The sequence below is a fragment of the Oncorhynchus nerka genome, linkage group LG6 (genome assembly GCF_034236695.1).
Source record: "Oncorhynchus nerka isolate Pitt River linkage group LG6, Oner_Uvic_2.0, whole genome shotgun sequence".
Taxonomy (NCBI): Eukaryota; Metazoa; Chordata; class Actinopteri; order Salmoniformes; family Salmonidae; genus Oncorhynchus; species Oncorhynchus nerka.
The window spans coordinates 54,266,342-54,279,454 of NC_088401.1; the positions used below are offsets into that span (position 1 = coordinate 54,266,342).

A 13,113-nucleotide genomic window follows, 5' to 3' on the forward strand; every position below is an offset into this window, starting at 1 on the left:
CACCGGTTGGCCAGATGCAAGGAGTTTGGGTAGCCAGGCAAACATTTTACATTCGTCATGAGAATTTATGAACAAGTTGTTTACAAGTTGTAAAGAGTATATTCTTACAGAAAATATATTTGTGTAACACTTTATTTGTTAAAATAAATAACCGGTTCACTCTACACATCAAGTTTAATCTTATTTGGAAACTATTGATGTTGCTGATAAATGTCAGCACTATTTGCATTGCACTTAGGGTTACATTCTGAAGGAGAGATTTTCCAATCCAGATTTGACGTATGTGTTAATGAAATAAACGTTTTATGATGAGTTATGTATCTGTGTGAATTCTCTGCATAAAAAAATATGCAGTAACACCTTGGAATGTGTTCAATCGCTAAAGGTGCGGCTCCTTGGAAATATGAAATGATCTTCTACAACCACTAGATGGCAGGTGTAACCACTTTTTGTGAGACGGTCAAATTCGAAGTGTCAAATTATTGAATATTTTTAGTTGGCTATATGAAAAGATCTAAAGGGAATTGTTTTTCGACAATATTGTATAAATATTTTTCAACGATGATGATGGTGATAATTATGATTTAAGTTTAGCAAAAGTATCCCCCAAAAAACAAAAACAAATTTAATTACGAATTTTCTGTTTATAGATCCCCATCGACGGATTACATACCCATCTACAGTTATCAGATAATGAATCGAGGGTACCGAGGGTGACCCAGAAACACTTTCACTTTTCAACAGAACTTGCGGACCCGTCTCGTGCAAAATGGATTACAGCTGCTGCCGCTACAGTAACAGTTCAGTGTTGTGCGAATTTGGGAGTGTCTGTTTCGGTAGTAAAATTGAAAAATGCGGGATTAACCTAATTGTGGGGAGAATAACGGGGTACAAACATCAACTCTGTTAAATCTTTCTTCTGGTTTGTTTCGTTCGTTTTCGGCTTGCCTCGAATAGTTGTCCTCAGAATATTGTTCTTTACATCATGGTCCACAAATATGGTAAGTGTCTACATACGTTTTCGTAAATGTTTTGTTTGTGTACAAGTTTTAAACTATCGCAAACGTTTATTCGATACAGTTTTTAGAACATTTGGGTTTATTCGCTGTCATAGCCGAAAAGTATTGACAAGCAGAAAATTGCAGCGACGTATCCGTGTTTTTCTCTCTCACTTTGTTGCCAACTATCAAGCCAGAATCGAATGAATTAACGTTAGCTTGTACATTTTTGGAAGAGGCATGAAAACAGGAAGTATGTTTCCATGAATTCATATATACTGTCATGGAGCACTTTCACACTGCGATGGTAAGGGAAGTAGTTTAGTTTACTCATAATAACATGTAGGTAGTTGTAGTAAAGCGAGTGAGGCACATCACAAGGCTGTTAATTACGCTACACCTCCCACCTGGTTTCGGTAGACAGCTGTGCACGCGCATGCATTCTATACTTAAGACTACTACTCCCTTTCCCTGCCCATAGCAGTACCAACAGTTAGAGAAACTCTTCAACAATGAACAAAACTATGCACCAACTCTATCCTTGTGCTTTGAGCCTGACAATTGTACAATAGCCTATGACATGAGTGTGCCCGATAAAACCATAATTTGAGGCTTTTCCTAGCATGCATTTAGGCTTGTTTTATGCTATGGTAGAATAATATTGCCACTTGTTTCAAGGACCAAAATGGTCATGTGCACATCACATCTGATCAGTTTCTTAACATTTCATCACAACGACTGTCTTGGTGAGGGTGTTAACTTGAAGCATCCCTGTTGTCAGACACCGAGAGGGCAGTGGGTCTGCTGAGACAGTACCAGGACAGTCTGACCAGTCCAGAGGAACAGGCCCTGAAGGCCAGTGTGGGGAAGGTCTCCACCATCTTCGGCAGCCAACTCTTTCATGCACTATTAGGTAAGACACAGAAAATACACATATTGAGGCTTTCACTATTATTATTATGAATAATGAACCCACAGGGCACAGACGTCTATTCCATGTTGGTTCAAGTCATTATATTGAAATGACGTGGAAACAACGTTGATTCAACTAGTGTGTGCCCAGTGGGAAGTCTCAGTCCAGCCCCACAACAATACAAGCAAATTATTTTTCAAATCACTATATTCTAAATCAATTAGTGTATTTAGTAACAAAACTCATCAAGATATTTTTATTATTATACTTATGTCTCTGCTCATTATCTTTCTAATGAGAAAATTAGCGACTCGCTAGTTGTTTTTGGTATAGGCTTGTTATTGCCTCTGGCCAAAGCTTCAGGATGTAGGCTATATTAATTTGTGTGGGAAGTTAACTGAGCCTAAACATTTCTCAATTAAGTCCCATGAAAGAGGCCTTTCAGTGGCCTCTCAAAAGGTTTGCTGTATCCTATTAAATCCTATTAAACATGCCCATGACACAATGTACTCTATCTATGGGGCTGATCAAAAGCCCTCTCACAGGCAATCAGACAGCTCAGTTCAAACCTCTTTACTTTGTTATAGAGTTACACATATTTTCAGTCGTTTATTTGCACTGTTGGATGTCATCCTAACTTGATCAGGATCATCTCACAGAAATAGTTATTATTAGATATGGTTCACTCACAGCAGCCAAAACACTACTGTATGAGGTGTAAAAAGAGGATGTTACCAGTCCACAATAGCTTTTTCAATACTATGAATGTGCTTGACCTCACCACATCTATCATTTCCTAACTGGAACAATGACCTAAACTAACTCTTGAGTGTATTGCAACGATACCTTAATAAGCAGTTAGGGCCCCAAAAGGGCTCCTGTGAAGCTACATTTCACAGTCTTTTTACCCTGCAAAGGAGACAAGTGAGTTCAATTTAAGCAATGCTTGAGTGGCCCCTCTAATTACCATGGCCATGCCTTAATGATGCTAGCCTGTGGGTTTGCCGCTACTGCTGCTCTACCCAGAGCTCTGGAGCCTCCATGGGGGATGGGTGACCATGGAGCAGGGTTGAAGACTAGAGAAAAGAGGAGTCTGAGGAGGCTGTCCACCCTGATTAGTGATCTCTCCAGACGTGGATGCCTGCCTGTCCAAACTAGTTGAACAAATACATTGATGATAATGTACTATTAGCAAAACTATTGCTGTGGTCTAACTAGAAAATTATGTTAATCACAACACAGACAATACAAGATATGTTGCTCTATCTGTCTTACAGTTGAGTTGGTCAATGTATCCAGTATTCAAAAGATTACTTTGTAAACCACATACTCCCCTCTGTATGTATTTAGACAGTGAATTTTTTTACGGTATAGGGGACGCTTGTGTCCCACTTGGCCAAAAGCCAGGGAAAATGCGGCAAATTAAAATAAAATTACATAAAAATCAAACTTTCATTAAATCACACATGTAAGATAGTAAATTAAAGCTACACTCGTTGTGAATCCAGCCAACATGTCAGATTTTAAAAAGGCTTTTCGGCGAAAGCATAAGAAGCTATTATCTGATGATAGCACAACAGTAAACAAAGAGAGTAGCATATTTCAACACTGCAGGCGCTACACAAAACGCAGAGATAAAATATAAAACATGCCTTACCTTTGACAAGCTTCTTTTGTTGGCACTCCAATATGTCCCATAAACAGCACAATTGGTCCCTTTGTTCGATTAATTCCGTCCACATATATCCAAAATGTCCATTTGATCCAGAAAAAAACAGCTTCCAAATTGCATAACGTCACTACAAAATATCTCAAAAGTTGCCTGTAAACTTTGCCAAAACATTTCAAACTTTTTTTGTAATACAACTTTAGGTATTTTTAAACATTAATAATCGATCAAATTGAAGACTGGTCTATCTGTTTTCAATAGAGGACGAGAGGAAACTAACGCTACTTTTCAAGTCTTGCGCACTCTCAAGAGCGTTACCTTTTTCCAAGATGGCCGTACTTCTTCATTGCACAAAGGAATAACCTCAACCAAATTACAAAGACTGGTGACATCCAGTGGAAGCGGTAAGAACTGAAAACAAGTGCCAAAGAAATATAGTTTCCCAATGAGAACCCCTTGAACAGACAGAGACCTCAAAAATAAATTCTGAACGGTTAGTCCTTGGGGTTTTGCCTTCTACACAGGCATGATTCAAACAGTTTAAGAAACTTCTCTGCTGCCAATGACTGGAACGAACTGCAAAAATCGCTGAAGCTGGAGACTTACAGTGGGGCAAAAAAGTATTTTGTCAGCCACCAATTGTGCAAGTTTTCTCACTTAAAAAGATGAGAGGCCTGTAATTTTCATCATAGGTACATTTCAACTATGACAGACAAAATGAGAAAAAAAAATCCAGAAAATCACATTGTAGGATTTTTAATGAATTTATTTGCACATTATGGTGGAAAATAAGTATTACTAGGTAGTAAGTACTAGGTGCACCGCCTCTGGATGAGCGTTTTCCTGTTTGCTTATTGCCTTATATAGCTCATTGAGTGCGGACTTAGTGCCAGCATCGGTTTGTGGTGGTAAATAGACAGTAAATAGTGTGGTCTACAGCTTATCATGAGATACTCTACCTCAGGCGAGCAAACCTTGAGACTTCCTTAATGTTAGATTTTGTGCACCAGCTGTTGTTTATGAATATACACAGACTGCCACACTTGTCTTACCGGAGGCAGCTGTTCTATCTTGCCGGTGCAGCGTAAACCCCGCCATCTGTATTTTATCCCTGTCATCGTTCAGCCACGACTCGTTGACACTTATTTAGCTTGTCTATTTTGTTATCCAATGATTGTAAGTTGTCCTGATATCCAGAATCTCTTTTCAGTCATAAGAGACGGTGGCAGAACATTATGTACAAAATAAGTTTCAAATAACGTGAAAAAACACACACAATAGCAGAATTAGTTAAGAGCTCGTAAAAAGCCAGCCATCTCCTTCGGCGTCATTTAGATCCTCAGGTAATGAACTCATTATTATACAACATTTTAATTTTATTACAATTATTTCTTGTCAATCATTCTTGAATTAGAATTTGTTATAAATAGTCAACTTTATTACCCTATATATACGTCACATTGAATTACGAGATTGGATTGCACTTTTTTAACAGGAATAAAGAACCTGTCACAAGTTATACCTCTCATTGTGTTGAATTCCTCATGGTTATAACAACATTGTAACATCTGCATTCTTTTAAAGAAGAATAGTGTAGGTTTTAGAATGGAATATAGATATGACTCTTGAAGCTCACGTTAGGCCTAGAGCCTGCACAAGTGTCTAGCACACTGTGGTAGTACTGTTATTCCTTATCCAATTCATGACTTTTTTTTCTTCTTTTTTTTTTCCTCGCTCGCTCGCTCGCCTCGCTTTTCTGGGGGGAAAATTTTGTCTGGCCTGAGGGCAAACCAGATGAGATGGCGTACCTCTGCAGAATGCTATGGTAGCCATGTTGGTTAAGTGTGCCTTGAATTCTAAATAAATCACTGACAGTGTCATCAGCAAATTTAACCCCCAAACGATCACACTTCCTCCTCCATGCTTCACGGTGGGAACCACACATGCGGAGATCATCAGTTTACCTACTCAGCGTCTCACAAACACACAGCCATTTGGGACCAAACATTTTAAATTTGGTCTCATCAGACCAAAGGACAGATTTCCACCGGTCTATTGTCCATTGCTTTCTTGGTCCAAGCAAGTCTCTTCTTCTTATTGGTGTCCTTTAGTAGTAGTTTCTTTGCAGCAATTCAACCATGAAGGCCTGATTCACACAGTCTCCTCTGAACAGTTGATGTTGAGATGTGTCTGTTACTTGAACTCTATGAAGCACTTATGTGGGCTGCAATCTGAGGTGCAGTTAACTCTAATGAACTTGTCCTCTGCAGCAGAGGTAACTCTGGGTCTTCCATTTTCATCATAGTGCTTGATGGTTTTTGCGTCTGCACGAGTTCTTGAAATGTTCAGATAATGTTCCATTATCCCAGAAACCCTAGACCCACTCCAATTTGCATACTGCCCCAAAAGACCACAAATTACGCAATCTCTATTGCACTCAACACGGCTCTTTCCTACCTGGAAAGGAACACCTATGTGAGAATGCTATTCATTGACTACAGCTCAGCATTCAACACCATAGTGCCCTCAAAGCTCATCACTAAGTTAAGGCCCCTGGGACTAAACACCTCCCCGGTAACTGGATCCTGGACTTTCTGACGGGCCGCCCCCAGGTGGTAAGGGTAGGGAACAACACATCCGCCACGCTGATCCTCAACACGGTGCTCAGTCCCCTCCTGTACTCTCTGTTCACTCATGACAGCATGGTCTGCCACAACTCCAATACCGTCATCAAGTTTGCCGATGACACAACAGTAGTAGCCCTCATCACCGACAAATACGAGACACCCTATAGGGACGAGGTCAGAGACCTGGCCGTGTGGTGCCAGGACAACAACCTCTCCCTCAACGTGATCAAGACAAAGGAGTGATTGTGGACTACAGGAAAAGGAGGACCGAGCACGCCCCCATTCTCATCGAGGGGGCAGTAGTGGAGCAGGTTGAGAGCTTCAAGTTCCTTGGTGTCCACATCACCAACAAACTATCATGTTCCAAACACACTAAGACAGTCGTGAAGAGGGCACGAAAAAGCATATTCCCCCTCAGGAGACTGAAAATATTTGGCATGGTTCCTCCGATCCTCAAAAGGTTCTACAGCTGCACCACAGAGAGCGTCCTGACTGGTTGCATCACTGCCTGGTATGGCAACTGCTCGGCCTCCGACCGCAAGGCACTACAGAGGGTGGTGCGTACAGCCCAGTACATCACTGGGGCCAAGCTTCCTACCATCCAGGACTTCTATACCAGGCAGTGTCAGAGGAAGGCCCTAAAAATTGTCAAAGACTCCAGCCAACCTAGTCATTGGCTGTTCTATCTGCTATCGCACAGCAAGCGGTACTGGAGCGTCCAGTCTAAGTCCAAAAGGCTTCTTAACAGCTTCTACCCCCAAGCCATAAAACTCCTGAACAGCTAATCAAATGGCTACCCAGACCCCTCTGTTACACTGCTGCTACTCTCTGTTTATAATTTATGAATAGTCACTTTAACTCTACTTACGTATACGTATTACCTCAATTACCTCAACTAACCGGTGCCCCCAAATAGGGCTATCTTCTTTATACCACCCCTACCTTGTCACAACACAACTGATTGTCTCAAACGCTTTAAGGACAGAAATTCCACAAACTAACTTTTACAAATATTTATGACACCTTCAAATGGGGGGCACTAGATAAATAAAGTGCATTTCTAAATGGTTAAACCGATATGTATGAATTTACACTCATTTAAAAGGGGACATTTTGTAAAGGGAAAGAGAAAGGGGGATACCTAGTCAGTTGTACAACTGATTGCATTCAGCTGAAATGTGCCTACCATATTTAACCCAATCTCTCTGAATCAGAGAGGTGCAGGGGGCTGCTTTAATTGACATCCACATCATCAGCGCCCGACTTATTGTCATGTAAAACATTTGATCTCAAATCCAAAATGCTGGAGTATATCGCCAAATTATAAGTTTTAGCTTCCCTGTCCAAATAAATACATAGGGGGTGTATGACTATCCCAACAGTTTAGGTCTGATATACTAAAGAGTAGGTTGGGCTGCAGTGAAGGGGATCAGGGTTCCAAGCATTCCATACAGACGAGTCTGGATCCCAGGGCAGGAATGTGCAGCAAAAGGCTGGGGCTGGAGGTATGGTAGAGTAGAGTTATGTAGATGTAAAAACAAACAACTCATGGCTGCCGTGCCGTGTCATCCTCACCCCCTGTTTCTCATGGCCTGCGTGACTGATCTGAGGATATAGCCGAGAGAGTCTGTGTGAGAGAGAGTGTCTCAGGTGCAGGGGCAGAGCAGGGTCAAACGAGGCCGGATTCTCTACTCAACATGTGGTTTTAATCATCAGCCTAGGCACAGGGGAGGTGCTGAACGTTTCCACAGCTAATGGGAATATGGGGTAACTCATCGCATTAGCCTCCCAGATGCTCTCTGTTGTTTGCATTCATGGGCCGGGATTCGTGTGAACTGGGGAAGTTTGGGATTTTTGTGTTGCTACTGTCGCTACTGTACCTTTTGTACAGTACCTATTTGAAAATAGGTAGAAGGGCTTTGCTTAGGCTACTTGTTGTAGTGTCATTGTTGTAGTGGTGGGGGTATTTTTGCACTGGCTGTATTTGTGTTGTTGCAATTGTATTGCTACTGGTATGCTCTGCCACAGTGGGAACATTTGTAAATTAACAGCATTGGCACAATGTTAAAGAAGGTATGGTGATCGTGAATGACAACAGGCATGACTGGTGCAAAAAGTGTTCATGAGTTCAGTTGTGAGCAGCATTGAACAGTATTTGATGTGTGAATGAATGGGAGTCCCCTTGCCTGGAATGCACTGTAGGAAGTTGGAGAGCTGAGCACTTGATTGGATGTCTGCATGGTTGCACAATCATGAACAAAGTTAGCCTTGACTGAGGACTCATATCTTTGTTCCCCAACATGCAAACATGCAGGAAGTTGGTTATACCCACACACAACACTCTCACAAATGGTGGAGCAGGATATTATGGGGGGGGGCTTTAATTCAGACCCAATTTTTGCTGAATGTAGATTGTAGTGAGCGGAGTGTCTGTCTGTCGCTTATTGTCATCCCATGGAAAACACTCTGGGGCAAATTCTTTTTGGGCTTATTCATCCAGAACAGGCTATGAGTGGAAAGAGGACTCCAGTACACTTGAATAGGTCTGCTGCAAATAGAGGGGGGTCTAACGTCGGTGTATTCCTTACTCCCTATACACACACACACACACACACACACACACACACACACACACACACACACACACACAGTAATTTCACATAAATTTAACAATTTACACAAGTATGATAATACTTATGCAATAATTTTCTCTGAATTACTTTGGACAATTAATCAGGACAAGTTATGTGTTTGCATTGTTTATACAACCTTTACAAAAAAATACATGAAAAAGTCATGTGTGAATACAACACGTGTGAACAAATCACATGAAAAATATCACATGATTCAAAAAATATATATTTTTATGTTTAGATAAGTGGGCACGTGGTTTTCAGAAGTTTCACACGTTAATTTTTCACTTTTCAATCATGAAGGAAAAAAATCCCCACTTTTTGTTTTGTTTTTAGCACTTCCAGCTACGTCTTGTTTCCTATCCAGGGACCAGCGAGGACCGACCTTGCTTAGCTTCAGAGGCAAACCAGCAGTGGGATACATGGTGCTATGTTGCTGGAATGAATGTGTCAAAAGTTGCATTGAATGCAAAGGCCAGGGTAACATAACCAAAGAGGGAGACATGTATTTAATCATGTTATCATTTGTTCTCACATTTCAAAATGATTTCCGTGCAATATTTTGTTTTGTTATCAATACTTTTGGGTTGATGGTTTGCTTTCAACATCATTATTTTTGTTTGCAATACTACAAATGTTGTTCTTGACTTCAGAAGATTTGCTTGATATTAATGGCACAAAAGTAACTCGCTCACTAAAGGATTGCACCATATAATAATACTTTTACTCTATAAAATATGTTTAACAGGCAGTGACCTTCGTACAGCAGAACTATGCCATTGCCATTTGAACATGATCCATTATCCTGCCCCCAAAACATTTATTCTGTCCACTGTTCCGTGAATGTCGCGCAAAATCGCACCCTTGTCCGGCATTTTATATTTTTAGATGTGGTCACCCTTATTCCACCAGTGAAAACATTGTTTCTGCAACATGTTAACACCATCTTTTCACATGTGTAGACCTCTCGGCTACTGGCCCAACGCTCCCAACCGCCAGGCTACCTGCCACCCCCAACCATCCAAGCAAACGCTCCTAGTCGCCCAAAATTCAATTTTCATGCAATTGATTTTCACATGTGAACTTGAAATTCCATATGCAAAAATGATATTTTCAAATGTGGAGTTTGTTTACATAAGAAACTTCAAATGATTTTCACATGTGAAAATGCAATTCCAACTTGTTAAAGTGAGATTTTCACATGTGAATATTTTTCATGTGAAGCTGCATATCCCATTTACACATTTTTAACATGTGAAACTGCAATTCAAATGTGAGGTGAAAACAAGTTATTCTCCTCACATGTGAAAATGTGGTGTTAACATGTGAATTATAAATTGAATACATGTGAAAATACAGTTTTATGTGTGTAGTTTAAGCTCTTTCACATCTGAAAATGTCATTCCACATTTTTTGTAAGGTAATTCTTATAACAAAGCCAAATACTACATTGTAAAATCACAGGACAATATAATTGTGCGTGTGTGTGTGTGTGTGCGGGCCTCTAACCAGCTGGGCTGCAAAACGCTCTGCCTACAGACGGCTCCACTCCTACACACTCAGACACTCTTATACAGTGATGAGTCACATGCCCCCTTCTTCCACATTTGTTCCCACTCCACCCTGTTGGGATACACCGACCACATATACACACACTCACCGAGGACATACCGGTACATACAGTGCCTTCACTCCTTCACACAGATATTTGTACACACAATTATACATTTCAAGTACATGATGATCTTTCTACACATTTGTTTCCATCACTGTGTCCTGACATTGAACCTAAGAAAGTTGTAGCATAGCCGAGCTCTTAAGAGAACAGCGACCTCTTTATGTCTATAGTTCAGCAAGAGGGCCAGTGTGTGACATCAGCATCAATGTCTCCCTGTATTCTCATCAAGTGGCTGCCAGTCAATAGGTGACCACAAGACACAGCAGCTTAAAGACATGCTCCAGAACATTGTCGACTACTAAGTATTTTTTTAAACCTCCTGCATTGGGCTGGATGTGTCAATGTGTGGTTAATACATGCATAATCTATGAGCAGAATTACTGTCTTAGCCACACAATCTCTAGTTTGAAAGTGACAATTTTTATGGAATCTGTGCTGCGCCATTTACCCTACATTTTCCCCCATGTGGGCCAGCCCCCTAGCAATTCGAGTTCTAGCCAATGAGCTTCAGTCCCTCACCATTTGAGTGACAGCTAGCAAGATGCACAAACAGCAGAGCGAGAGCGAGAGAGCAATTACATGGTGCACATATGTGACGTAGTATGTAATTTTCGGGGACGCTTGTGAGCGCTACTTTCAACTACTGGCTAAAAAGTATACAAAAGTACTGGAGAATCTCTTTAATGACCTGAGATGTAATGAAGGGAGACAAGAGGGGGAGAGGGAGGGGGAATCAGTGTTTAAGAAACTCAATTAAAGAAGGAGGATGAGTTGAGAAAGGGAAGGCGATGGGCCGGAGGTAATTGTAGGGGAGTGAGCAGGATTTGGGAGGATGGGAGCTGGCAGAGCTGGCCACAGTGGGAAAACAGCATGGCCTAGTGGTGATGGACTGACAGAGAACTTGGACTCATCCTTCTCTTATGTTATAGAGGTAAAGCCAGTAGTTTTTCCAGACCATGTGATCTAACACCTACAGTGCCTTCAGAAAGTATTCTTACCCCTTGACTTATTCCGCATTTTGTTGTGTTACAGCATGAATTCAAAATGTATTAAATATTTTTCCCTACAAATAATAACCTATAATGACAAAGTGAAAATATTTTGAAAATATATGTATTTGTATATGTATATGTATTGAAAATGAAATACAGAAATATTTCATTTACATAAGTATTCACACCCCTGAGTCAATACTTTGTAGAAGCACCTTTGGCAGCGATTACAGCTGTGAGTCTTTCTGGGTAAGTCTCTAAGAGCTTTCCACACCTGGGTGTGCAACATTGGCCTATTATTCTTTTGAAAATTCTTCAAGATCTGTAAAACTTGTTGTTGATCATTGCTAGATAACCATTTTCAGGTCGTGCCATAGATTCTCAAGTAGATTTAAGTCACAACTGTAACTCGGGCCACTCAGGAACATTCACTGTCTTCTTGGTAAGTAACTCCAGTGTTGTTATTGAAGTTGGGGCTGTTTGGACATTGACTTAATGATCAACTCTCCAGTCAGGATTTGAGTCATACAACAACATTTAGAAAACTTAACTGCATAGTAGTGAACAGATGCACACTGAAGAAAACAAGCAACATTCAGTGTTTTAATGATACATTATCTATGGGATATTTTTGTGGATTGTCATTCAAGTACTCATATCCCGGGGGACCATGGACTTTATTTCTATGACTTGTTGTTTACTTAATTCCTTGCAGATATCCAAGAATGTTACAAGGTGACCCTGCAACTGAACACAACACAGAACGGTGTGAAGAAGGCCAGTGCTGAGGATGCGGAGGAGGTGAGAAACTTAGAGAAAGGCCTGCTTCACTTTATCAGTCAAACTGTACACAATACAAAAATATGTAAACCGGATACCAGTTGTATGCCTTTACAAATACTCTATACATCTCACATAATGCACAAAATACTGTAGCAATCCTCACTTATATGAGCCACGTTACAATTCTCACCAAGTGGTTAAGCCTATTGGCGCGATGCGTAGGGTGTTTGCTTTTTACACCATTTGCTACATTGGTGTCAGAAGTGAGGAGAGAGGGGGGGAGAGAGAGAAAGTAGTGGTTGTCTGGGAGAGATAGAGAGTGAGTGATGCGCAGAGAGGGTGAGAGAGAAAGTAGTTGTTGTCTGGGAGTGATAGATGAAGACAGACACCACAGCAGTAGTCAGTTCAGCAATTGTAACACCATGTGCTCATCAGTGGGCTGCTGATAACAATGTCACCCAGTCCTTACATTACAAGTGGTTGCAATCAAATCACATGGTCACTGACAGTAATATTTATAGACGAGCTCTGAAAAATAACCACTGAAAATTTTGGTAGAAAGCAGTGTAGGCTCCTCAGAGGAGGAAGGGGAGGACCAATGTAAACAGTGAAACATTACAAAAGTATATTCACGTCAACAAATAACTGATTAAAACCCACTGTTTTGCAATTAAGGTCTACAGTAGCCTCAACAGCATCTTCTGGCTACATTTACTTCAATACAAACCTAGGAGGCTCATGGTTCTCATCCCCTTCCATAGACTTACACAGTAATTATAACGACTTCCGGTAGGACGGCCTCCAACCTATCGGAGCTCTT

At 40.8% G+C, this 13,113-nt stretch overlaps 1 protein-coding gene across 1 annotated transcript in view; it reads left to right on the forward strand.

Moving 5' to 3' along the window:
* The first annotated feature begins 737 nt into the window (after positions 1 to 737).
* Positions 738 to 13,113, forward strand: part of LOC115130645 (disks large homolog 3-like) — a 123,534-nt gene continuing 111,158 nt past the window's right edge. The window contains exons 1-3 of the mRNA XM_065019675.1: positions 738 to 1,001; positions 1,780 to 1,911; positions 12,226 to 12,311. Coding sequence (XP_064875747.1) covers positions 986 to 1,001; positions 1,780 to 1,911; positions 12,226 to 12,311 — 234 coding nt within the window. The 5' untranslated portion in view covers positions 738 to 985. The remainder of the gene's footprint in view (positions 1,002 to 1,779; positions 1,912 to 12,225; positions 12,312 to 13,113) is intronic.